Source organism: Delphinapterus leucas, chromosome 1 (assembly GCF_059928025.1).
Source record: "Delphinapterus leucas isolate spDelLeu-1000000601 "Yukka" chromosome 1, BTC_Dleu_Yukka2, whole genome shotgun sequence".
In the NCBI taxonomy this organism is placed as follows: domain Eukaryota; kingdom Metazoa; phylum Chordata; class Mammalia; order Artiodactyla; family Monodontidae; genus Delphinapterus; species Delphinapterus leucas.
In genome coordinates, this window is record NC_143129.1 from 66,259,859 (window position 1) to 66,286,895 (window position 27,037).

At 45.5% G+C, this 27,037-nt stretch overlaps 2 protein-coding genes across 5 annotated transcripts in view; one reads left to right on the forward strand and one right to left on the reverse strand.

The window, feature by feature from the left end:
• NME7 (NME/NM23 family member 7) overlaps positions 1-287 on the forward strand; it is a 260,881-nt gene extending 260,594 nt beyond the window's left edge. For all 4 annotated transcript variants that reach the window (XM_022560184.2, XM_089911417.1, XM_089911404.1 and 1 more), the window contains one exon: positions 1-287. In XM_022560184.2, the coding sequence (XP_022415892.1) occupies positions 1-33 (33 nt within the window). In that variant the 3' untranslated portion in view covers positions 34-287.
• On the reverse strand, positions 77-25,491 carry ATP1B1 (ATPase Na+/K+ transporting subunit beta 1). Its single transcript, XM_022560186.2, has 6 exons — positions 24,900-25,491; positions 20,030-20,158; positions 7,159-7,314; positions 5,233-5,417; positions 2,552-2,632; positions 77-1,548 (listed from the first exon to the last, which is right to left on the reverse strand). The coding sequence occupies exons 1-6, from the start codon at positions 24,994-24,996 to the stop codon at positions 1,285-1,287; spliced, it is 912 nt and encodes a 303-aa protein (XP_022415894.1). The 5' UTR covers positions 24,997-25,491; the 3' UTR covers positions 77-1,284.
• Between the last annotated feature and the right edge of the window lie 1,546 nt (positions 25,492-27,037).

Consider the following 27,037-nt stretch of genomic DNA (forward strand, 5'->3'; position numbering starts at 1 on the left):
GTTCAGTATTTCTTCAAGATCTTGGATAACTAGCAGTGTAGAAAGTAAAGAAGTCACAGGTTGTGGTGTTTAGACAAGAGTGAATCACACATGAGGAATGTGTTCATTCTTTTATTGTCCATTGTTTTAACCTGACTGAATACAAGATCAACAAGAGCACTGTACTCCTGGCAATTATGACATATGTTAGAACATGGATTTTGCACTGCAGACAACATTTAACACCAGTCTATGGGGTACTGCATTGCTTTTTATAAAGTCCAAAATAAAGATTTATTTTCAAACAAGTGACTTTGGTTTATTTCATACATTACACTTTTTCTCGCAGAAAAAAATAAAATTGTACAACTGCATAAATATAAAATTCTTCCACCATGAAAATGGTTAAAACATTCATAAAGACACAGCACCAGCAGGTGATGCCTCCAGAGGAAGGAAAAAAGGAAAGTGAAAGAAAATGTACAAAGCAAATTAATCAGCCCTATCAATCACTAGCCAAAGTGACGGGCGCTCCAGATCTCACACACGGCTTCAGAACAGACTGGAGGACAGGGGAAGAGGAGTCAGGACAGCATTCAGTACAAAGCACAACACAACCCATCACCTTTGTGTGTGTTTCTGTAGTGTCACTTAAAATTTAAAGGGCAGTTCCCCCATAACAGCCCACCCCACCCCCGCAACCCAGACCCAGGAAAAATAATAATAATAATAATAATAAAGACCTAACAAACACCACAGGGAAAGACTATGGAGTGTGTTAAAAATGCTCATCGATGGGCCATTATCATCTTTGAAAGAGCCAAATCCAAAAAGGAAAAATAAAGTACCATGCCAGTTTTATTCCCATTGAATATTTACACCTTGGACAGCAAACTTTGCTCACGTTAAGTAGAAAACAGATACGATAAAACATGGCTTGAAAAATGACCAGAGTGTGTGCACCGAGAGTACTGTACACTAAATAAAATACACAAGGCAGCAATACTTAGGGGCCAGAAACACTGCTTACTATAAGTCAGTTATGGAATCATAATTTACAGTAAAAATGGGCACGTCCCAAGGCTCAATTTTTATTTTCCTTTTGTCATTTACAGTAGAATAAATATTTTGTTGCTATTGCTACACTTTAAATTTACATTCTAACCTATTAAATGCAGAAAGCTAGTGTAAAGCATATAGATTAAGTGTAGGTCCCATACGTATTACGGTTTGTTCAAGACTAGTAGGTTTTTGTATCTTTTTTAACTTTTTTAAATGGCTAGTGGGAAAGATCTGTGCTTGTGATCAGCTCTTAACTTCAATTTTTACGTCAAAGCGTCCCTGAAAACGGTCTTTCTCACTGTACCCAATGTTCTCACCATACGCCTTACACTCTATGCGGATTTCCGTGTCCATGGTGAGGTTGGTGAACTGTACAGCCAGCAGGGGCTGCAGGTACTTGGGCTGCAGGAGCTTGCCGTAGTAGGGATAATACTGCAGCGGGAAACCAGGGTAGCTGCCCAGTCCAAAATACTCCACGGTTCCAATTTTCTCCTTATCTTCGTCTCGCTGGAAACCAGAGAGGAAATGAGATTTTTCAGGGCTCACATCCTGGATGACGATTTGTACTCACATACAAATGAGACTCTCAGTCCCACAAAGGAGTCTGCAAGCTACTGCTGGAGGAAGTGGGTCATCCGCGGACATGCCAGCTCAATCCCCTCGCGGGAGGAGGTGAGCACTAACCACTGGAGGATACGGGAACCGCATCTCCCACGAGAGGAAGAGACACACTCAGCCTAATCCTTAGTAGCCTTGAGAAATGGTCACTAAAAGGAGGCTTTCCTCACTGTACAAATGGGAAACTGCGGCAAAAGCCAACTAAGCCTTTCTTCAAGCCAACACAACCTCCTAGAAGTAGGGCCAGCACTGAAAGAAACTCTTCAGTGTTGGCCCAGTGGATATTTTCAATGACATTACCTCCAAAAGTTTAACTATTTGCCTTTCATTTTCTTGTGTCCATTTCCTTTCTTGGTGCCAACATAAATTTGAACTGTTTGGAGATTTCCCTTTCTTTATTCTGCTTCTCTCTCTAAACAATCCATCAGGTACCTGTCTTCAGATTTAAAGGGAATACACATTGATGGTTACCTTAATATTTCAAAATTCTTTTTAAAGAAAAGCCAGAAGCAATTTTTCAATGTAAAATTATTAAAAAAAAAACAAAAAACGTTGGCCTCAAGTTTTTGACACACCATGTGAGCCAGAGAAGCACTCATGTGGGCTAGTTCACCTCTCAGTTCTGTAAACCAATATTCCAACTGATTAAATTCAGATATTTCGGTTTCTTGTTCCAGTTGGAGAAACTGACAGATGTTTTTATTCTTGTTACATCTTTCTGTTCTTTTAAGAAGTTTTACCCAGTGTAGCTACAATTCAATCGGCTGAGACTGATTCCTGGAAGCAGTGCTTCTTATTTCCCATGTTAAAGTTTTACCTCTTATTTAAAACAATCTCATTCATTCTCCCCTCTCTCCTGCCCCACCCTCAGTAACTCTAAAGGTCTCCTTACCTTGCCAGTGCACTGAACAGGCAGGACATATGGATTATACTTCATCACTGGGTAAGTATCCAAGGACTCATTCTTGGGAGGCTAAAAATAAAATCCATGTTGGTCAATAAGTTTGTAAATAATTCCTTTAACTTCTGAAAAATAAAACTAGCTTGTAGCCCAAACAAGTACACTTTGGTCAATTGAAATAATAACCAAACACTTGAGGACAGCAGAATGAATGACTCTCCTAACCAATCTAGGAAAGGTCATGCTGTGATTTTCTTGAAAATAAATGCCCAAGTTTTGTGACCACTACAGTTAAGCCGTGATGTGTAGCCCAGTACTAAATGGAACTTCTAATGGCAACCCATTAGAAGCTTTATTCAAGGACACTGAAAAATAAGAGCCAACTCAGAAATAATGCTCTCTTCTCATTTGCTAAGATTATAATTAGATGGAAAGGTTGGTTGACATTTCTGTTTTTATAAAACTTGGGCTTTCCTCCCAAGCCATGAATAAATAATGCCATCCTTCTCCCTCAAGCATGCCTTCTTCAAGTAAGCTTTCCTTTTTTTTTTTTTTTCCTTTTTTCTTCTTTTTTAAATCTCCAGTGGAGGCCCTGTCATTTAAGTCCCAGTTTTGTTGGGCAAGTCCAGCATGTAAAATAGATTAAAGTGGCATTGCCCTCAATGAAGGGGTCTTGTGAAGGGGTGACTCCATCGAAGGGACCCATAGTACACGTTGAAAATTACTGCTGTAGTGAAATATCCAGGGCCTGCCTTCCTAGATCCCTGGCTCAAATCCATCTCAGGAGAAGAGTGATGGACATCTACCCCCTGGAAGACAGACAGTCACTTGCTTACTCACATCAGCAGAGTATGTGAGTCCTGACATGAGATGTAACACATACATAGCCTAATCAAAGTCAGATAAAATGCACAATTCTCTATATCAGTAAAGGACTATTTTTGGTACTGCTCTTTCTTTTGGAATATAAGAAAATGATCATCTAGATTTGATTCTTGGAACTTTCTGCCAGCAATAGATTTATCTTTAAAAATATGAAGAGAAAATACACATTGATAAAGAAGTTACCAGAATCTATCCTCAGGGAGTGAGGGAACGGGCACATCAAGTGAGATGTGGAGTACTGTAATCTCTGTAATTCCAACAACGAAAGAGTTGGGGATTTGGGATGCGGGGCTGAATCAGAAAGTGGCAATGGATAACCAAGGGGAATCCAGAGGAAAAAAAAAAAACAAAGACTGAAAAGAAAGAGTAGCTGAATTCATCACTTTAACAGAATATCTTTATAAATATGGGAAGAGATGTGAATCACAACAGACTCTGTGGGGGACAAATATCATTCAATGTCTATGAAAAGGAATTATCAAAAGTGAGGGATTTGGAGAGCAAAGATCACGATTAGTCCTTTGGATACACTGCACCAATCCCTTTCATTGCCAAATAGCTTGTTTATCTTGGTGAAGAATTTCCTAGCAATATGAATATCAACTCTAAGTGTGACATAATGGCTTTCACCATTTTTCTTCGATTACCTCCTAGTCTACGTGGAACGAAGATTAAAATTCTGTTGAGAGGTACATTAATTTCTGTAGGAGATCCAACAAGCCAGCCAGGCAAACATCCATGCACCCACTCATCCATTTTTGCCTCTGGTGGCAGTAAAGGAGTTTTGATGTATCCTTCAGTTATGTTAATAAAACTTTTCATCTCTACATTGACTTTCTTTTGAAAATATTATTCATGGGTAACAAGCATTGCAGAAATAAAGAGCATATAATAGAAAGTTAATGAACAAAAGAGCCAGATTCCAGAAATGAAGTAAGTTTGTTCATATAACTGTATACTGCAGTCAATTCCTATCGGAACCAAAAACTACCCTCTTAATGGCAATGCTCTCATGAGCAAATGGGAGAAATCTTCTGTAAGAATCCACGCTTAAGAGAAAAGGACAGCATTTTTTACTTCATGAGCTGGGGGGAAGAATGAAATAAGCAGTCTTATAAAAACAGAGATAACACCCATACAATTTTTTTCTTCTAATTTTAAAGAATTGCTACCATCCCACCAAATGGTGAGCGAAGGCAATTTGCAATTTTTCAATGATCTCTAGTAGTATTTACCCATTATAAGTTGCAATAATGGCAAAAGCCAATGGCATGGTTATAAAAGTTCAACCTAGACAGTATTCAACTTCTAATTTTGAATTAGAAGTTCTAACGGAATCTGCATTCAGAAAAAAAAACAAAAAAACATTTTTTCTGATGACCAGGTAATTATTTCAGATTACGAGATTTTTTTTTTTTTTAAATACTGTGGCTCCTACAGTTCAGATAGGTTTTAAATTTAAAGACATCGTTTTCTCTTTTTTACTTTTAAAGAGTTTACGTTATAGAATTACATAATAGAAATCCAGAACAGGGCCACAGGACTTACTTCAGAATTTGGCTTTGCCACACAGAATTTCTCTAACTTTAGGAAATGAGATTAATGACCTAACCCTAAGAATTCCAAGGTGGCCACAGAGGTTTTTCAGTGTTACTCTACTGATCAGGCTTCAAAACTGTCACTGAGTATCCTTTAAACGTCTGTTAGGGTCTCTTTTCATACCAATTAAGGACTACATCGAATTGTGAATGGCTCATCTAAATTCTATGATTTAAAATATTACTTGCCTTAGGTTTGAAGCCCAAAACTCGGTTGAGCTTTATAATGACACATGGTTTGCCCTCTTTGTAGCCGTAAGTTTCATCATTTATTCCAGAGCAATTTCCCAACCATTCAAGCTTGAACCTGCAGACTTTTCGCTCTCCTCTTTCGTTGTTAAATTCTCCTCGCTCTTTGAGTTCGCTGGGCACATCTGAAAATGCAAACGCCATTTTCACATTGTACCAACAATTCCCTGAGCACCACTGAGAAAGGACAGGGCTCTCTTCCTTGTCACAATGACTTATTCTAAGACGGGGCTATCCTGCACTTAATGTATTATATCACCTGAATTAAGACAGGATTTCCAGCAAGCCATCTCTCCTCTCTCCACTGACCTTAAAAAGGTATTTTACCAAAAGCAATAGCCAGTACCAAAGCTTCACAGTGCTCGATGAGCAGCACGTGATGTGGGGTCTCTGCCGATATCTCTTTCTTTAAATAATGGATGACTCCACTAATTAGAAGACTGAAAGGAAACTGGATCTCTCTTCAGGAGTAGCATCATTTGCACAGGTCGAGACATCAGCTCAGCTCAATAACAGGGACGTTATAATTAGAGCACAAAAGGACTGCCAGTAATTTTCAGAACTGGAAGTTTCATGGTCGGGATCTCTCGGAGCTATGCCTCTAATTAACATGTTAAACAGTAAAAAGGGAGTAGGAAGGAATTGTTTTTCCTTTTCAACCACCGTTCAAGGTTTAAAAAAATTTCTTTTTGAGTTTTTGTCTTTTAACACTGAGTTCTTATAAGCATTTGTTCAAGTGAGAAATTGTATTGTTGCATTTTTTATTTCAAAGCCAGAGAAAGAATACATGAGAACAGAATTCAAGATTAAAGCATCCTGCAGGAAATGGATGCAAATACCATAAATTATATACATATTTTTAAGTCCACAAACTAACTATTTTCCCTTCAGATAAAGTGCCTCAATTCAGTCCATCTCCTGAGAAGTGATTCACTCTAAGTATCTATCATATGGGCCTTTTAATTACTACAAAGTAAGATGAAAACCTCATTTAAATTCTAATGAGAAAAATTTAGTGAAAGCGTTTCTTTTAAATCACTAAATCTTTTCAAAATGACTTAAAATGGCAATTCACCCCATATTACACAACGGTCTGCCATTTAAAGAACTGGAGGTGATAAATGCTTGAACTGAATCAGAAAAACTGGTATCACCTGGTAACTCAGAGTGGCATCTTGTTTTGGTAGGCGTGACAACAAGGCTGGGAAATTCGCACTCCAGGTAGCAAGGAGGAAGATGTGCATTCTGTCAATGGCTTAATGAAACTAAGAGCCATTGTTTACATTCATCAGTCATTCCCTTATCCATATGATGAGCTGCCTAAGACATATTTCATTATCCATCCCGGCCAGGGTCTCTAAAATATACCCTGACCATAAACCCTCCTCCATCGGTATCAGTGTGGTTATAGCTAATCACACCAAAGGTTCATTTTGGTGACAGAAGGTCCTGTGAACTCTTCTGTAGGGGCCAGGGGTTTGATGGGGAGGGAGGGGGGCAGAAATCTGGAAATATAAGCAATTGTATTTCTCAAAATCAATGGATGTAAGAGAATCAAATCTGTAACTGTGGTCTTTGCGTCTGAGTAGTAAAAACAGAGATATTTGGGAGTGTTCAAAAGTAAGACACCTTTCAAATACAGGTAAAAGTAATACTTGAGGCTATACTGTTTATTTCATTGTATCCAAGCCTAACCCATAAAGTGTTCCTGCTTTAAAAACAAAACACAACAAAAAAACTATCCTCTCAGTATGGCCAGAGTTCAATCTTTTAATTATTTCAGGAGTATCTTTCAATCATTAAGTAACAATAGAAACAGGAAATCAGAATTAACCAACCACGAACATCCAAAATATGTCTACTTACTGCCACAATCTTCAAAAATCATATCATCCTTCTGGGCCGAATCTTTGTACTTCTCCAGGAACCTAACTATGTTCAGCACGTATGCCTCATAGCTCTTGGGATCGTTAGGACGAAAGGCAATTTCAGTCTTTTGGATCTGAGGAATCTGTGTTAATCCTAGAGCAGGAAGAAAGTTAGAAAAACACAGAAAAGTCATGAGTGGGAAGGTAGTCAACCAAGATACTTCAAAAGCTGACTCTCCACGTATAACACATACTTTGCTAATCCCATCTGACTAAAAAGAATAGTTTAAATTCTCTCTCCCGGGCTTCCCTGGTGGCACAGTGGTTGAGAGTCCACCTGCCGATGCAGGGGACACGGGTTCGTGCCCCGGTCCGGGAAGATCCCACATGCCGCGGAGCGGCTGGGCCCAGCATGTCCGGAGCCTGTGCTCCGCAACGGGAGAGGCCCGCGTACCGCAAAAAAATAAATAAATAAATAAATAAATAAATTCTCTCTCCTGTGAAATCCTTTCTCTGGTATTTAGGTTAAATACGTAAGTACCAATGACTATGTCTTGATATCAGATGTCATTTAGGTTCCCCAGCAACGTTTCATGATAAGCATATCTGTTTTTTATGAATGAAAACACTTCTTGCACAGGAAGGTTAAGTACCTGACCCAAGGTCACAGAGGAAGTGGTGGAACCGGAATTCTAACCCAAGCACGTGGTACTCTAAAGCCTGTTATCTTTCTAGTCCTCCCCTGCGCACTGCTAGCAAGCATCTCACGCAGGTGGCTTTTCCTTTTCTAACTGTACGTAAGACTGAGCACAGACATCGTCTTCCATACTCCTTTTAATCAATTAACTTATGACCGCTGAAAACGCTACAGACTCAAGACTACTCAGTAGAGACGTTTCTTTGGATCTTTTCACCTAAACTGGAGGAATATGCAATTTATGTGCAGTTACTACTCCTGCTTTCCATTCCAAACATAAGTGGTTATTCTGAGAAAGTCAAGTGCCAGCCAGGGTATGTGTACCTTGGATTTCCACTCTTCAATGGACTTTTAGATTCTTTAACTTCTAAAAGCCTCTGTCATTCACAAGACTTCCCAAATAGATATTTGAACGACACTACACAGCACTATGCAAGATAGTGGGTGGAGAGCCAATCACAACGGCATTCTATTCCAGGACGGCCAGATAAAATATAAAATGCATGGTGAAATTTGAATTTCAGATAAACCATGAAAAAATTTTTATATAAGTATCTCTCGTGTAAAATTCAGGACATACTTACATAAATTATTCATGGTTTATCTGAAGTTCAAATTTAATTGGGCCTCCTGTATTTTTATTTGCTCATCTGGCAACCCTATTTGAATCCCCACTCCCAGACCAGCCCTCTTTGTGTTGGGCATGAAAGGGGCCTCATCATCACAGCCCTTCAGGGTACCTCCATCACTCACCTAGGGGCTTGTTAAACACGCAGCCTGGCAGACTGCACTCCGGACCTGCCAGATCCCCATCTCTAAGGGTGGGACTTGGGAATCTCTGCTTAACAAGCTTAAAGAGATCCTTAAGCACCCTTGGTTTGAGAACCACTGCTTTAGAGAATTAGAACCTGAGGGTGGCAGTCGTGAGGTGGGTATGAAGATAATGACCTAATCAAAGTGGAAGTGATAACCAGAGTGAGGCCAGACTCCAGTAGGGCCTGGGCTAAATGGCCATTATTTTTTCTCGTCATTAAGGATGGCTTTGAGCTTCAAAATCAGTTAAATAATGAGGGGGGGGGGCCAGCTCAGGAGGCTGAATGGGCAAGTTCTTCTGTGCTTGCAGTTCCCTAGAGGAATGGAGACGATGGGAGATGAAGACAAGGAACGTGAGGGTCTGGAGCCAGGCAGAGAGGATGCCCGAGACAAACTACCAGTGACGTTAAGAATCACCTCGGGGGCTTCCCTGGTGGCGCAGTGGTTGAGAGTCTGCCTGCCAATGCAGGGGACACGGGTTCGTGCCCCGGTCCGGGAAGATCCTACATGCCGCGGAGCGGCTGAGCCCGTGAGCCACGGCCGCTGAGCCTGCGCGTCCGGAGCCTGTGCTCCGCAACAGGCGAGGCCGCAACAGGAGAGGCCACAACAGTGAGAGGCCCGCGTACCGGAAAAAAAAAAAAAAAAAATTTAAAAGAATCATCTCGGAAAGGGTGATGGAGAACCTGAAGAATTTCAGGGGGAAAAAAGCTGTCAACAGTGATGGAAATGAGTCAGAGAGGAAGTAGCAGAAAATCTTCAGTTAAAAATAAAGGTTACTACAATTAAAACATTTTTTTATGATGCTCACAAACCGTAGAAAACTGTATGACTTAAGCAATTTAAATATACCCTAAAAAATGTTTTTCTACATTATTTAGTTAGAAAACTGGCACTGTGATTATTTATGGTACAAAGAGGCCACATGATAAAGATGATAGATACGTGCAAACATAAACAAAGTAAAACAAACAGAGGTCAGGAGAAGCTTTCACTGGGATTTCCTGCCTGAGCTAGTAGGGTAAATAGGGCTTCCCGGGCTGAAATGCTGAAATGCGCAACGTCTGGGAAGGAGGGTCATCGCTGGTTTGGGTTGTAAACAAGACATTTAAGTCAAGGTGACTTGCTTGGACCTGGGGAAGTGCAGAGACAGTCCCAGAGCCAGAGGTTAACAGAACTCAGGGGGATAGTATGTTCTCCCAGAGTAACCCTGGAGTCAGGAGAGAACAGAGCTTTGAGGGGCATTCACATGCGAGGGGCCACAGAGAAAGGCAGTGCACAAGGCAGCCAGAGAACTCAGAGGCAAATGCCTTTGAATTTGTCAGGCAGGAGGTTTGCCTCGACCCTGGTGGCGAAGGTGGTGGGCAGAAATGGACTAAGAGAAGATCTATGGGCCAAGGGTTAAACTTTTCAGGCTTGGGAAGGAGAAGGCGGGAGAGCGGTAGACAGATGAAGCGTGAAGAAGATGAGAGCAACTGTCAGAAGCCAAAGAGCAGTCTCGCCTAATCTTCAGGTAGGAAGAAGGTGGGGAAGGACCGTCTGGCTGATGGCAGGGACATCAGTGTGATGAGTTACAGTCATGCCAGCCATGGTCCATCTGCAGAGCAGGTGACGCAGCAAAAAAGAAAATGCTAACAAAACATCAGTGAGCCTGGTGTGAGATTTGGAGCATCTCACCCAACAGGTTAAAAAGAGGAAGGTGACCCTAGAAGGTCACACTGAGAGTAAACACGGTAGGACCTAAATGACAAGGTGAGGGTCACACAGGTCAGTGTTCCCTCTGGCCTGGCTTCAGCTCTCCTCCCCAGCAGTCCGCCTCTCACTTTCTGGCCGCTTCTGCATCCCTCTTCCAGCGGCTGTTCTATCTCCCGGATGTGTGTGTGAGGATGAGTGATGTACTTCTCAGATTCTCCCAGAGAGAAAAGGAAAGCAACAAGAGGAGGTGGGATTCTGTGGCGTGCTTTTCATCCCTTCCCAATGCCAAGTGCAGGGTCTCCACTATTAAAGAGACCACGTGACACGTGGGAGACCCCAGGCATTAGCTCCTTTCACTCAGTGCTGTGGGCCCTTTACTACCAAAAGGGTACTGCTAGTGAGTGAATTCTTCAGCAGACTAACGGAAATATAGATATTATTATTACATGCACAGTGGTACCCACTGGCCCAGAAAAATGTTATACACAGTTGGTCTTGTGTCTACCAGTTTCCAAGAGCCCAAATCCTTCAGAGAGTTGGCTTATGATCTAAGCCCTGTCAAGCCTCTATGTTACCACATGAGAGAAAAGCAGATCACGCACACTTGAAGAATCTCTACTGTGTTCTGTACAGACAAGCATCAGAAACTGGTGAAACTGAGAATGCAAGAGGTGAAATGGACAGTTAAGCATTGGGTCTTACAATCCTGTGATTTGCCCAGCTGGATTAGACCTTGGGCCAAAGTCTCTGCCCCATCCTTTGCATTTTCAGTGACATGACAATCTTGGCAACGGGAGCCCAGGAATGATGGGTCAACTCAGGGAGCTCGGCCGTGTCTCGCTCTCTTCTGTAAAGTTTCCCTCTGGAATCTCTGAAGGATCTCTGAACTAATATAAGCCTTAGTGACTATCCTTTTAAGATACCTAACTTCTGATCTAAATGTTGCTTATCCAGAAAAACATGAACCATTTGGGTTGAGGTCATGCAATCAGCTTCTCTCGCTAAACCCTCACCTATGGAGCACGTACATAAATAATACACAAATATCCAGGAGGCCGCCCCACAGTCCAGGGTGGCTGTTGCTCTTCAGCCCCTCCTCACATTTCTGAAGGTCCCTCACTCTTTCACCCACCGTCTCTGCCTCCTCTCTTTTCTTTGTCCAGAACCTACTGGCCTGAGAATTCCTCTTCCTGGAAGCTATCAGAGATCAATCCCCCGGGACCGTTCTGTTCTGGATAATCTTAAAATCTCTGATGAGACTTTCTCTAAAACATTAAGAAAAGTCCTAGTCATTTCCCTAAAGCAATTAGATACTTAAAAGAGGCAGATGAAGGACCCTTGACCTGATATCTAAATCCTTTAAACCATTTACTTTACATTATCAGACTAATGGAAAAAAGGGATAGAAAGAATTAGGATTGGATTTGGCAACTTCTTTATTATCTTGAGTCCACAGGCAAATTCCTCAAGCCTGACCCTCTCCAAGGACACACAAATCCCATCTTGCTGACTGGCCTTCTCATTAGTTGTTTTCACACTAGGTCAGATACTTTCAGCTGTCCCTCTCCACACTGCTCACTCCTTAACAGTCCTTAGTTATAGCTCTGGATAAGGCCGAGCTTTGTTTGCAGTGGTAACTCCCAGAGGCCAAAGATAGCAGAACACCCAATCACTAGCTTGTAGTTTCAAATTATATTCCAGGAAACAGATCTAACCTTTTGCTTCTCCAGTCTTCTGAACTTGAACCGACATTAACCACGCTGAGTTCTGTGCAGCTTTGCCCTGATCTGACCATTTGCCTTAAATTACAGATTGATTATTATCAAATAAAGCCACCTGAAAGACTGAAATGAGAATCTGGATATGTGAAATTTTAATATTTGGTTTTTAATGAGTATGTCAGCTTAACATAAGATTTGAAGTTAAAATAATAATTAAACAAACAAACAAAAACCCTTTGGCTCTGCATTTGCTTTTTTTTTTTTTTTTTGCTGTAGGCGGGCCTCTCACTGTTGTGGCCTCTCCCATTGCGGAGCACAGGCTCCGGACGCGCGGGCTCAGCGGCCATGGCTCACGGGCCCAGCCGCTCAGCGGCATGTGGGATCTTCCCGGACCGGGGCATGAACCCGTGTCCCCTGCATCGGCAGGTGGACTCTCAACCACTGCGCCACCAGGGAAGCCCCTGCATTTGCTTTTGAGTTACACTGGCCTCTCCTTGGTTCCCCATCTCCTGAGAAACAAATAAGGAAAACACTCAATCTTCGGCTTTAGTAGGTGTTCATAGCAGGAGGGGTCAGGGCAAGTAAAAGAGGGAGGGAAAGGAAAGAGAAAAGAAAGGCTTTTCATTAAGAAAGAAGTATTTTGCTTCCAATTAGGTTTATAATGTTAGCAGGCTTATAATTTCTCCATCTACTTGTGAGTCTGAAGTACTGAAACTAGAATGCATTCATTTTAACCTTCTAGCAGTTACTCAAAGGGAATCCCAAAGCACAGCTGCTTGTACCTGTCATTTACTACATCCAATAAATCACTAGGCCAAATACTCTAAACAGGTATCATTCTCCACAGAAACCTCCAGGAGGCAAAGAAAAGCTTATAGAGGTAGCCATGCACACAGTACATATATATCATGTGTCTCCTGTACATTCCAAGCGGAAAAGTAATTTTCAATTAAAAAAAAAAGCTGGGGGTGTGTGATTTTATACACACAGTCATACATTTCTAGGCACACATATATACATATATACACACATACATACACACACACACAAATTTTACCCCCTCAAGTGCCACTAAGATATTTATGGGTTTTGACTGCTGTTTTTAATTTTTATTTTACCCCTGCATGATTAATATCAGTTTACCTAATAAAATACAGGGAGAGCACAGGAAAAAAGGCACCACTGTACCTTCTGGAAACCGGTAGCCTAAGCCTCACCTTCTGCCTCAGGTTCAGCTTTCGACTGTGGCCTGGGATCAGCTGACGTCAACCCCCCTACCTCCAGGCAGGGTCACATCTACCCTCCCAAACCCTCAAGAAGCTGCTCTTTTTGAAGAAAACTCTTAGAAAGATGGGTTGCTGGACTTTCGCTACAGCCTATTTGGATGTTCAACAACCCTTAGTGTATGGAAATCTTTTCTCCTAAGCTGAATGCCATGCACACTGGTTGAAGGCCCTTCTCTGTTTATGGAATTACCCTTTATCATCAGAGTTTTTTTCCTGTAGTTGTATGATCATCTTCAGGCGAGCAGAGAGAGAATTATTTAGTTCAAGGGCTCTATCTTAGATGTGCACAGAATTTCACGGGGACATATCTTTGATATTTTGTATAGCTCGTTATTGTGCTTGTTCCCAAGATAAATGACAACCCCTTTTATAATGGGAAAATATACATAGTCAAATCCTACTATTTTACGTTAATTATGCTTTTTTATCCAAGGCCATACTGAAAAACAAGCACACATAGTATTTTGACTTGAGATATAAAATTTGCTAAGTGACCAATACTATCCCAAAACAAGACACCATGTTATCCAGGATATTTGATGATGTCTATTCATGTGTGTATGTGGGGAAAGATACTTTTCTGGTTGGAAGCCACTAGGTGACACCTCCCCGCTCCCCTTCATCTCCCCAGCTTCCCTCTCGTCTTGTCTGTGTCAGATAGGCTCTAGAGTCCTGAGATCACTAGAATGAGAGCGCTGAACAAGCACAGACACCAAGTGCAACCCAAGGTATTGTACCACAGACATGGAGATAGACATGGAGGCCGTGAGGCTGGTGCTCTTTCCACTGCCGTCCTCCCCGAGCCCTTCCCCCAAGTGAGCGCAGCAGAAAAACCCTACGTGAAGCTTCACAGATCCATCTCCCCCTACACCCACCCCCATCTCTGCATGAAATTTATTACCTGGTCCTATTCATCACAGGGCTCTGCTCTGCTCACTCATCTAAAATGAGCATATGAACGAAGACACATTTTTTGTGTGGCTCCAAGAACAGTTTTAAGTTAATTAGTAGACTTCCTGTGTACCCGAGCTAACTTATTAGTTGTAGCCTTGTCTTTAGACATGAAGAAGTGGGTGAGTTGTGGAGGCCAAACAGTGAGGCTCACCGAGGAAGGGAACTTGGAGTTTGCTGCTCTCAACCCTTTACCAAACTACCACTCTGGGCAGTAGCTTCCAGAAATCCTAGCGCCACCAATGCCAGCTCATCCACAGCCTTAAACTCTGGGAGTAGGTTGGCAGGACCCATCTGAGGGAGGGAGGAGAGGAGAGGAAACAGAGCGCCAGGCAGGCCTGGAGGGCATCACATATTTATCGTGTCAGCTCACAGATCAATGGAATCTAACAAAATAGCTGAAAAACACCTTGTTGGCACTTTGAAGGAACAATTCCTCTGAAGCATAAGGAAGCCAAATATGTCCAATTGCCTCTCTGAAATTTAAGTGAAAGAGAGTAACATGGATGTAATGTAGCTTGAAAAAGAAAATTAAGCGATTCTGAGCTCGATATGATGACTTCTCAAAGATGTTACGGAAAAACCCAAATGAACTTTTGTGGCCAACCCAATACGATGAGATTGGAATTACAGTGCCTTCTGTCTTAATGGATTTGAAGACAAGATGTTTCCCTCTGCCAATCAAGATGAAATGGAGTCTGCTGGTGGTGGCAGTGTGGGCTGCCAGTCTTCCCACCCTGTTTATTCTTCTGCCTTGATGCCGGTTACCATCTCACGGTAAATATGACCTTTTAAAAATGAATTATTGGGCTTCCCTGGTGGCGCAGTGGTTGGGAGTCCGCCTGCCGATGCAGGGGACGCGGGTTTGTGCCCCGGTCTGGGAGGATCCCACAGGCCGCGGAGCGGCTGGGCCCGTGAGCCATGGCCGCTGAGCCTGCGCGTCCGGAGCCTGTGCTCCGCAACGGGAGAGGCCACAACAGTGAGAGGCCCGCGTACCGAAAAAAAAAAAAAAAAAAAAAAAAAGAATTCTTCCGGCACTGAGCCATCTTTACTTCAAAGCAAAACAAAAAACCTGTCCACAACTTAACAGGAAGAGAAGAGTCCACATATTCATACCTGCTTACCAGGAAGTAAGGCAGCTGGGACTCTCCCTGGACCCCCTGACTGACACACACACTTTGGCTCATCCCACTGTGGCTCTGTGAGCAGCAGGGATGGAAGAGGAGACTCTTCCATTACACCACTGGCCAGGCAGTGAAAAGTGCACGGTCAAACCAGGGACGGGGCCTCGTGAGCGTGACCGTGGGCGGGGAGGGGGAGCGGGCACGCTCGCGTGCCTCCTGCCCTCTCTAGCATGCTGACACCCATGTCTCTCTCCAGATCCAGCACCGTTAACGTGGTGAGAAGAGATGCCACTGACCAACCGCTGAGGACTTTCCTAAGAGGGTCCCTCAGGGAGGAAAGCTTGGCAGGGGCTAATCCAACAAATGTGGGTGTTTTAGAGGGAGAGATTACAGAAGCAACACAATGTCACTTGAACATTTTTCTTCAACATGTTTCCTAACCCAACTTCTCCCGAACACTTTTCATGGACAGCTAAGATTCTACTACCTTCATGAAAATCTAAGTGTCAAAGCACCTCTGTTATATCATCCAAAGCCTGGAAATACTGAATTCAATATCCAAAAAGAAGAAACTGATGCTTCCAGTGAAATGACAGGGCTATAAAAATAGAGGTGGCTGTTAATAATGCCACCTAATGCCACTAGGTTTGCAACTATAAAGTACTATTCACCTTACAGATATTTATCATCTCTTTTAACCCTTACAGGTATTATTCCCATTGTATAGATCAGAAAATTGAGGCTCAGTGAAGTTAAGTACTGTGTAGAATGGTGGGATTGTGTCCAGCTCCACAGCCCCTGCTTGTCATTCTCAGGTCAATTTTACTGGGAACCTCTGTGTCGTGGCTTAGGACCTCAGGGGCTGCTTTCATATTTAGCTTAGGCAATGTGAAATTGCCAACACGTAACCATTTCTGACCCACAAAAATAGCAAATTAATATGTTTCGACATAAAACCTCCGTAGCCCTTGCCTTCCAGGTTGAGCAGGCAGATCTGTTCCAATATCTCATAGCAACACAACTCTGTAAGACATTATAAGCAGTGATGGCCACCACTGCTCAGGGCAAGAAACCATATATGTCATCCATTTTTTCTTACATTTTTCTCCCGTTTGATGATTTGGTCCTTACTCTGAGACTTCTGGGTTTAGCCCAGCATCTTGTCCATTGTTACAGACGTATCGACCCAAATGCACCGCACAATTGCCACTGCTTAATTTGACCACATTCACACATGTTATTTAGAAGAGATCTGATTACTAGGTATTCCAGTGTGAAAAGGGCAGTCAAAACCCAGTCTGGCCAGGTTTGTATTCATGACTCAAGTTTAGTTAATAATAGCATTATTAAGTCTTTATATCTTTAAATGATGGACCAGCTCTTTCACTCTCACTAGGTCCACTTGACTTAAATATACACTTTTCTCCCTTTAACTGTCATGAAAATACAGGCTTAGAGATATTAAGTTGAAGTCAAAAAATTGCCAGGGTATCCTTCCATATATTCCTTCAGTTCGCGGCTTGAAGAAATAGTTACTGCCCACCAAAAATACAAATTCTTAAGATCTGCTCTGAAAGATGCCAGGAGGAGGGCTCAGGAGGGTCCCTCAGAGCACTCAGGGAGAGTCCACGGGCTGCCCTTCTTCGCAGCAAGTGCTCTGCCGACCTGGCCTCCCGGTTCAAAGGCCACTATCATTTTCAAATTAATGCCATGTCCCTTGGAAAGGCGAGGGTAAAAGGGGGCTTGACCTAGACTCTCCTGTCAAGGTGATGGGTGAGGGGATGATGAAAAGGAGAGACAGAGAAGTGACAAAGAACCCGAGGGACAGGGCAGGGAGGATGGAGGACTGAGGAAGCACTTTTCCTGTGACTCAGACCAAAGGACAGGAATGCATATTTCCAAGATGAGCCACCAGCATTCCTTTGGAGAAGTGACGGTTTGTCAGGTCAGTCCAACTGCTGTGAGGACACTAAATATAGGTACTCAGAATGTGTCTTTTAGGAAGGGGCTGGAAGGAAGGGGAGGGAGGGAAACGGAGAGAAGGCACCTCGGCCAGTAGATTTTCCAGGCAAGGTCATTTACAAGCCCTTACTTAAAAGGTCCAGCTCTTTGGCTATTTCTTTTTGAAAGTGAAACTTCCCTTTCTGCAGAGAACATGAAGAATATTTTTAATTTTATTAAAAAAGACTGATACCCCAAAGTCAAACTAGTCAAGGACTAGTTTTTAAATCTAGGAAATTAAAGAAAATGCTTGACTTTGGGGTTGCCTTTGACTTCGAGTATAAGAATTATTAGAAAATGGCATCATGATTGAAAATTAGCTTTTAAATGGCAAAAAAAGAGAAAAAATAAAAGGTCTACACAAATTTAAATTATGACTAATGCTACCATAAAAACTCTAGCAGAAGTGAACGTGAGGGACATCCCTGGTGGCGTAGTGGTTAAGAATCCGCCTGCCAACGCAGAGGACACAGGTTCGAGCCCCGGTACAGGAAGATCCCACATGCCGCGGAGCAACTAAGCCCGTGCGCCACCACTACTGAGCCTGCACTCTACAGCCCGCGAGCCACAACTACCGAGCCCGTGTGCCACAACTACTGAAGCCCGCGCGCCTAGAGCCTGTGCTCTGCAACAAGAGAAGCCACCGCAATAAGAAGTCCACGCACTGCAGCGAAGAGTAGACCCTGCTCAACGCAATTAGAGAAAGTCCACATGCAACAACAAAGACCCAACACAGCCATAACTAAAAATAAATAAATAAATAAATTTATTAAAAATATATTTAAAAAAAAGAGAAACCACTGCAATGAGAAGCCCGCACACTGCAACGAAGACCCAATGCAGCCAAAAAATAAATTAATTAAAAAAAAAAAAGTGAACATGAAAAGACACACCATGCTTTACTATCACAAAAGCCAGAGTCCAACATGTTTACTTAAGATCCTACGTTTCACTGTACCAACCAGAATTCTTGCTTCAACCTTTCCATAGACCCACCTCTTTTAGGAAACAGTTGCTGGAAACTGGAATATTATTAAGCATTTTATATACTTACATGTTCTCTTTTTTTCACTTCCAAAATCCCCTAGATCTAAATTTATCTGGAAATATTTAGGGGTTCTCTTACAGTAGAGGACTACATGACTTGGGGCTAAAAACCAGTGTTTTCCATCTCCATATTCTGAAGATTTTCTTCCCAGGGACTTTCTCATGCCCAAGGAAGAGGCGGACACGACAAGGCTGTGACTGGCGGCCGCGCCTGATCAAGGCTGCTCAGTCCCATGAAGAGAGCCTCGAGATTGTCACCTCAGTACAGCTGTTACTAAACCGTTGCCCAGGGAAAGTGTAGAGGGGACGCGTCATTGCCACCCCCAGCGGCAGGCAGCCTCAAGGTCACTGACAATGTGAGAACCCGGAAGTTATGCAACATTTCCTCTCTCCAGGTCCCGACAAAGACTTTTACATGAGCCAGACAGTACAATCACAAACAGAACAATCGGTTGTGGCTGCTGTCTTGTCCTTCTGTCAGCGTCAGGCATGAGGGCAGTGGGTCTCCCCAGGGTTTAGTGACCAGCGTGGACATGCACGCGTACAGGGCAGGTCACTCAACAGTGACAGCACCCACATCACTGCAGGGCACTCATGCAGCAGTTTGCATTCCTCTATGATAACCTCTTTGTTGCCCCAAGTTTTCAGAGCTAAAGGAGACAGTTAACCTGCAAAGGGGGCCCAGAAAGCCAATAAATAAGACTCCTTATTAAACAATCAGGCATATATATTGAGAAGTGAAAAGAGAGAGTGCCTTTGTTCAAGGTCAAGTTGCCTGTGAATAGCAGGTGGAAGAATGGACCCCTGAAGTCACGGCTCGTCTCCCTGGGAGCGGGTGGCCATTTCAGAGCTTCTCATCATCCCTAAAAATAAATTAACCTTTAAAAACGGGAGCCAGGACTTCCCTGGTGGCGCAGTGGTTGAGAGTCCGCCTGCCGATGCAGGGGACATGGGTTCGTGCCCCGGTCTGGGAGGATCCTACATGCTGCGGAGCGGCTGGGCCCGTGAGCCATGGCCGTTAAGCCTGCGTGTCAGGAGTCTGTGCTCCGCAACAGGAGAGGCCACAGCAGTGAGAGGCCCGCGTACCACAAAAAAAAAAAAAAAAAAAAAAGAGGGAGCCAGATTGGTTTTTTATAGGATTTATCTGAGTCATAGGCCCCTGAAGCAAGTGAAAAATGTGCGTGAGAGCTGGAAAGGCCCCGTAATGATCCCACTAACAAAGCCCTTGGGTGGGAGGGACGAGGAGAGCAAGGCCGTGGTTGGGAGTCACAGAGGCGGTGAGTGGCAGGCTGGGTAGAGGACCAGGGCTCTCCTCGCTCCCAGCAGAGCTGGGAAAATAAGATGCCTGCAACCCTAGGAGCTTTGCCTGCAGTGCAGGTAGGAGAGCTGGCTGCAACAGACAGAAGTCCCGATTTTTCCTTCCTAGGCTGGGTTTAAGACCACACGATAGACAATTTTCAGAAGAATGTTTTCGCAATTGAAAAAGTCACGCTCCTTTTACCTCCAGAAAAACTGAACTTATTCACGTTTATTTTACCTGGTGGAGCCACTCGGTCCTGATACGTGGGCTTAAATTCACTGATGGTGAGCAACATCACTTGGATGGTTCCGATGAAGATGCCAGCCAGGCAGCCATAAAATATTACGTAGAACAGAAGGATCTTAACTGCAAGGGGAACAGACAGAAACAAAAAGGCTGTGATGCAGTCACATGCTCAGAATGCAAAGGCAAACCTTCCCAGAGACGAATGCATTTCCTTCCCAGCTTCCCCTCCAAGCTGTGTCTTCAGAGCTTCCTTTTCCAACATTGATCAAGAGAGTACATCTCGTTCCCAGACTGTAGGGTAAAAACAGGGGGATGGGCAGCCCTCCATTATAGTGCATGTGTATTCCGGGTAGGATGAATATTCAATTAGAAGTAAGGTTCTTTATAGGAAATCATTTTATTCCCTAAATTAAAAACAAAATGTCACAGGACTTCCCTGGCGGTGCAGTGGTTAAGAATCTGCCTGCCAACGCAGGGGACACGGGTTCGATCCCTGGTCTGGGAAGATCCCGCATGCCGCGGAGCAACTAAGCCCGTGAGCCACAACTACTGAGCCCGCATGCCACAACTACTGAAACCCACATGCCTAGAGCCCGTGCTCTGCAACGAGAAGCCACCACAATGAGAAGCCTGAGCACCGCAACAAATAGTAGCCCCCGCTCGCTGCAACTAGAGAAAGCCCGTGCAGCCAGCGAGGACCCAACACAGACAAAAAATAAATAAATAAATAAATGTTCCTTTAAAAAAAAATGTCCTGAAGATCATCAATAAAATCTAGGGCTGTGTTTCTGTGCTTGTGCAGTGCATTTCAAATATGACAACACACTTCCTTAGAGACTGATGTTTTCTTTGCTTGCTTATCCTTTGACGTTTCAATACTACAATCCAGGCTCTGCTGCTTCTCCAAACATTCAAACACCTGTGAGTTTTTATGCTGAGAAAGAGCAATGAACACTGAGACCCAGTGAAGCTCTCCTGACCAAGTACATTGTCTTTCCTTTCAGGGGCACCAAACAAGAAAAAAAAAAAAAAAAAAAACAAGGAAGGAAGGAACTGCTATAGTAAAAATGGCAAGCACGTTTTTATTTCATCTTCTGACTAGACTCGGACTAAGGACTGACTTGATAAGCTGCATTTTCCTCTCCCCCTAGTTCACAGGACAACAGAATGGAGGCTGAAAGAGCTGCAAAAGCCAAAAAAAATAAATAACAAACCGAGAAGCCCATGGACTGGAATGAGGCTATCAGTTACTGGTTTACAGGGATTATCTCCCCAATTAGCCGCATAGTAACAGGCTGTACTAGGCACCACCGGGCAGCCCTGTGCCAGTCACTCAATGTGAAGGCAGCAGTGGGAACAGTGAGCCGTAGGGCTATCAAATCTGAAACATGACTGCACAAGGAAGCTTCAGCTTACTTCTCAAAACGTTCAGGTCTCCTGCATTACATGCTGGGGTCCTTGGGAGAAAGCAACAGAACAAAAGCATCATTGAAAAGAAGTGTGCGCGCGCGCGCGCGCGTGTGTGTGTGTGTGTGTGTGTGTGTGTGTGTGTGTGTGTGAGGGAGGGAGGGAGGGAGGTCAGGAGGGAGTGGGTTCACTGTGGCTGTAATCGGCCAGGTTCGCCTTCTCCATACATTTAAAAGCTCAACTTTTCTATCAGCGAATAAATAGTTCAGGGGAAAATCATACTCTAGAGCTGTTAAAACAAGCCAAATACACATAAAACCACACCAAAATGCTTAATCCTTTTTCTCCCCTATTAAAAAAGAAAAGAAGGAAAAGGGCAAAGACACAAGCAAAGATAAGGAAAAATGAAAAGACTGTGCAATCCAGAACTACAGCTCTCCAACTCAATCAGTGCTTCCCTGCAGGACAAGGGTTAAGTGCTGCATTCTGTATCCAGGCAGCAGTAGGCAAATGGCAAGGCTGTGACGTCAAGAGATCTGGAAAAATTTTCCAGTGAATGCTCCTAAGAGGTACAAGAGTTGGTATAACATGGTCAGAAAGAGAACTGTTGTATCCTCTTTTTTGCTGCCCTCACCTCATCTTGGCGCTCTCTGCCTAACCACGGAAGCACTTTTGTACTCATTCCTTGGACTCCAGATACCTAATTCTAACAACATGAGGAGATACATAATTGAGGCTACGATTTAAAATACAAATATGATTACAGAAAAACAACTCATTCTGCAAGCACGCTGATTAAATTGAAGGAGATACAGCCTTTCCTATCTGCCCGACACTATACGCTAAGGGCAGTGGGGGATTCTTCTCTTTTGCTCGGAGACGTTACTTGGCACAGGTTCCCCGTTGGTGCTGTGAGGTCACTTGGTTAGAGTAGATGACGCAGGTGTGGCAGGGCCTATGCAGTGGGGGCTCACCGACACACAGGCTCAGAAAGAAAAGCTGGGCATACTGTACCAACCAGCCAGGGTGGCACAGAGGGTAAACTTTAGAGACTTTTTTTCCTTTGAAGCAATGTTTCTTCCTTTTAAAAAATACAAGTAATATAGAGGTTTTCCAGTTAGGAAACAAACAAACAAAGAACGAGTACCCTTCAAAAGGTCACAGACAGAACGGAAAATGGCATCTGGGCCCAGCAGTAGACATAAAAACCTACCAACACCTGTATTAACTTAATAAAAAGGTAGAAAGCACCAGGTGATTTGTGTGCTGCGCTTTCTCCAGCAGGTGACAGGCAAGGCTCCTGCGTCCATCTTGGTGAAAATCTACCTACAAGCGAACTGAACCAAGGGCAACCTGCCCTGGTCCCAAGGGCATACACGTTGGGCCCAGTACTAGAAAGGTGGCATTTTCTCCATAGGAGACACAGCTGCTGCCACTCTCTCTGCCTGTGAGAGGCTCTGTCATTTCTTACATTGCCAGAAAGGAGTAAATATATTAGTGCAAAATAAAAACCAGATTTTTTAACCCAGCATCTTGGAAAATGGAAGGAAAGATGAGACAAGAGCACCAGTCCTGATGTCTGCATTCATTAATCAGTGTATTAACACTTTGCTGTATGTGGTATCAAGACACAAATATCAACACAGTCTCTCTCATACGGAGGTGCTGCCTTATAAAATGTCAGCTTACAAAACAAGCCGTTTCATACTGCCTTACCCTCTAAAATAAATATCATTCTGGAAATGGAATGAGGAACGAAAGACATTTTATGAGAGGGAAAAACACTAGAGGGCAAATTTTACAATATGGCTGGGGTCAATGCAGCCCCTGGCCCATGACGAGGCTGGGGTCAGATCATCGTGGTAGGAACCTCCAGTGAATCTGGGAGAAGAGGGCCCATTCTGCAGTGCACCCCTCAGGCCTCACTCGAGTTACCAGGAGTTGCTGGGAGACGGCCCAGGCCAGGAGCTGTTCACCCTACAAAACACCCAGAGTTCTTCAGGCTTTTCCTTCCACGTTAAGAAAACACAGAGAGCTATCTTTCTGCGTGAGAAACTATGGCAGTAATCCCACTGAAGAACAGAGTCTTCCCAAAACAAAACATAGAATACAAGCTAAAAGCCATCCCTTTAAAGACCTACATTTAACATGGCTCAGGGATATCTATGCTTCTCAGCACAGGTATGGGATGAGGTTTCACCTTGACTAACCTTGAAATGTGATGCATTATTAACCCTTTACTTTTCAATCAGAGACCCACTACAGGCTGCATTTTTTTTTTTCTCTACAAAAATCGTATATTCCAGCTTCTTCCGTTTCAAAATGTCAGCCAAGCATTATTTCCCTGACTCATTCTCCTGCCGATGCTCACAGATCCTTCCAATCAGGAGCACCACATCAGCACCTACCCAGGGCTCCCTTAGTGGCTGCAGTGGTGGTGCTCGTGGTGTCTATGATGATGATGGTGATGATGATATTAGAGAAGGAGGGGGCAGTGATGCAGGAGGGGGGTTCCCTCCCTCTCTCTCCCCAGCAGTCACGACTGTTACAGATTTGCCTACAACTCTGCCCTTCAAAATGACCTTAAAAAAAAATGTCACCCTTCCCGTGTAGAGAGGTGGAAGACAAGTCAGTATTTAATTTTCAATGGGGGGAAAAAAAAGTCTATCCAGCCAAGCAACAGGCTGCCCAAAATCTTATAAGATAACCTGCTTCTGCCTTTGTGCTATTTATTTCTTACACTAACCCTTCACCGTAATCAACCCAAGCTACTGATTCTGCATCTCTCTGTAGACACTGAAAACAACCAGACTTTGCCATGTATTGGGGCCAAGGCTCAGAAACGAAGTCCTGACATGGAGCTTCCTGGGCCATTTCTGGGCTGTGATGACTCCAGGGTAGGTCATCGGGGGAAACTCTGGGCATCGCTACGAAATACTGCAGTGTATGGATTCTGCCACCATCACCGCCGCCCTCCCACACCCGCCTTTTGAGGTACATATTTAGACTAGAAGAAAGCTGCTATAATACAAAACCTCGCTTGCATTCGATCCGATTACCCTCATGCGGTTCTCTCAGAGCCTCAGATCTCATTTTTAAGGACTTGAGACATGTCTATAGGGAGAGGCATATCTAGTCTCCCACAGCCTGACCATTCCCAGGACGGAAGAGCTCAAGCGACGCTCCGATAGACTGCAAATTACCAAGACCGCTAAAATATACATAACCCTCTACCTGGCGCGCTCCTATCCCCACCCCGCGTCTAGCCCGGGGACTCCGCATTCCGCACAGGATGACAAGCCCAGGCCGGCGCAATCTGAACAGCACTCACCACCCGACCCCCTCCGTCCTCTCCAGCGCGCAGCGTGCGGAGCGGTCCGCAGAGCCTGCGCAGGGGATGCGCCTACAAGGAAAGACAAGGCGCTAGGAGCAGAGCTGCGGACCCCGTACTTACACCAACTGCCACCGGTTCTGCCCAAAAACTCCTTCTTCTCCGAGTTCCAGATGAATTTCTTCCAGCTGCCCTCCTCCTTGGCTTTTCCGCGGGCCATGGTGGCGGGTCAGCAGCTGCCGCGGGGACTAAGGGTGGGAGACTGCGGCGTGCGCCCTCGCGTCCTCCCCGGCTGCCGGTCGGCGTCCACGGCCTGGCTCTCCGCAGGATGCACCCGCCGCTGCCGCTGCGGCTCTCAAAGTGCCAGACGCGCGGTGGAGGAGCAGAGGCAGGAGGGGGAGGCGGCGGCGGGGGCGGGGGCGGAGAGAGGAGGGAGGGACCGCGCACGCTGGGCGGCTCCGAGCCCCGCACCTATTGGTGGGCTCACGGCCGCTCGCGGGCTCTCTTTGGTCCGCCACGCGCTCCTCTTGCCCGTGGGGGGTTCGGGGGCTACACGAACCCGCAGCTGCCGCTCCCGCTGCCGCCGGGGACGCGTGCTCGGCCCCCACCTCCTGTGACCTCTGCAGAGACAGGCAGGGGACAGGAGAAAGTCAGAGGCAAGAGGACGGACCAACGGGCTGCGGGCCTAGGACTCTGGGGCCAGCCACGAGCCGAGAAATTGGCTGAGGGCGCATGCCCTACCTTTACTATATACCGCGCCTAGGCGGCCGGGCGCCCCGCCCACTAGCGGCCCGGCGGGCCAATCGCTGGCGCGGAAGGGGCGGGGCCTAGGGCTCGAAGGGGCGGGCGCGGGGCCGGCACAAAGGAGCCGGAGCGGCGGCGTGAGGGGCGGGCTGGAGAGCGGGGGCGCGGAGAGGGGCCGGGGGAACGGCGAGCGGCGCCCCGGCAGCAACACGCAGCCCCCTCCTCGCTCCGGGCTGGGCGCATACTCGCCCTTTCTTTAGTGAGGTGCCCGGCACCTGCGTCGCCCGGCGCCCGGCAGACGCTCGGGGACCCCGGCCCGGCTGTCCTGATCCGGTCCCTCTCGTGCGCTCCCGGCCTCCTTCCGCCGCAGGTCCACCCCTTCTAGGCCCTGGCTGGGTGGGGGAAGGTCACTCCGGGACGCCTGAGAGTCGGCGACTCTGCCCAGCTCCGCCCCTCCGCTCCTGCACCTGCCGCCCCCTCCGCGCTCCCAGCCCCTGCGGTTGCAGTTCCGGCCCGTCCCTCTCCTTCTAGGCCAGCCCAGCCGGCAGCCCCGGCTCGTGACTGCCGGGCTGTGCTCCCTGTGGGCGGCCTGAACCACCTCAAGCAGGACGATTGCCAAACCCACCCAGGGCGGCAGCCCGGATCCGGGGTTCGGAAGGGGTGGGAGGTGTAGGAGGCCGAGCCGCCAGCCCCCAGTGAGTCTTTCCTTCGGAAACCAGTCGCACTGCCTGGCGGCTCACACCAGTCTAGACCCGGGCGACAATGTCTGCACGTGACCCAGCCACCGAGGACTCCCCTTGGCGCCGAATCGGTGGCTGGTATTATCACGGACGTGGTTTTATGCCCCCTCGGGAGTACCGACCACTTTGTTCTTTTATAAAATGCCTGGGGCCAAAGAGGATACGGGGAAACCCAGCTCAGATGGCGAGAAGGTGCAGGGCAGTCCTTGGTACCCTTTATCCCTTCCCCTCCTTTATCCCCTGTGCCTGAAAACCCAAACTCCTTGGTTTCATCTCCCTCCGCTAAACACCTGAACAGCTTCACACGTCCCTCTCAAGGGAGTGACACAGCAGAAATCAGCAGGGGCGCCTCTTCAGTCACTGCAGAGAGGTCTCATCCCCAGGGAGCAACATAGCCCATCCTGGAAAAGGAGATTTCCCCTCCCCATATCCAGAAAGCCAATACAGGGGATGCTTGTCGGGGGTCACCTTTCTGTCACCAAGGTGAACCTGGCAGGTCTAAGGACAACCTTGAACTGATGTAGTATGAGCTCTTTCCCACTAATCCTTCTCAAGGCCCACCTACCAGACCTGGGCAAACCTGAAAATTCCTGAAATGCAGAAGCAGCCACCCAGCCCCCAAGGGGCTGCTACATGTAGGGCTGGGTCAAGGGCAACCTTGAGAACTGCAGTGTTGAGAAAGGAAGCCACCCCCTGCTTTGCCCCTGCAGTGTTTATGTTGGAAAAGCCCCAAGTTGGTGGTAGAACTGCAGGAAGAGGCTGCACCTGCAGATATGA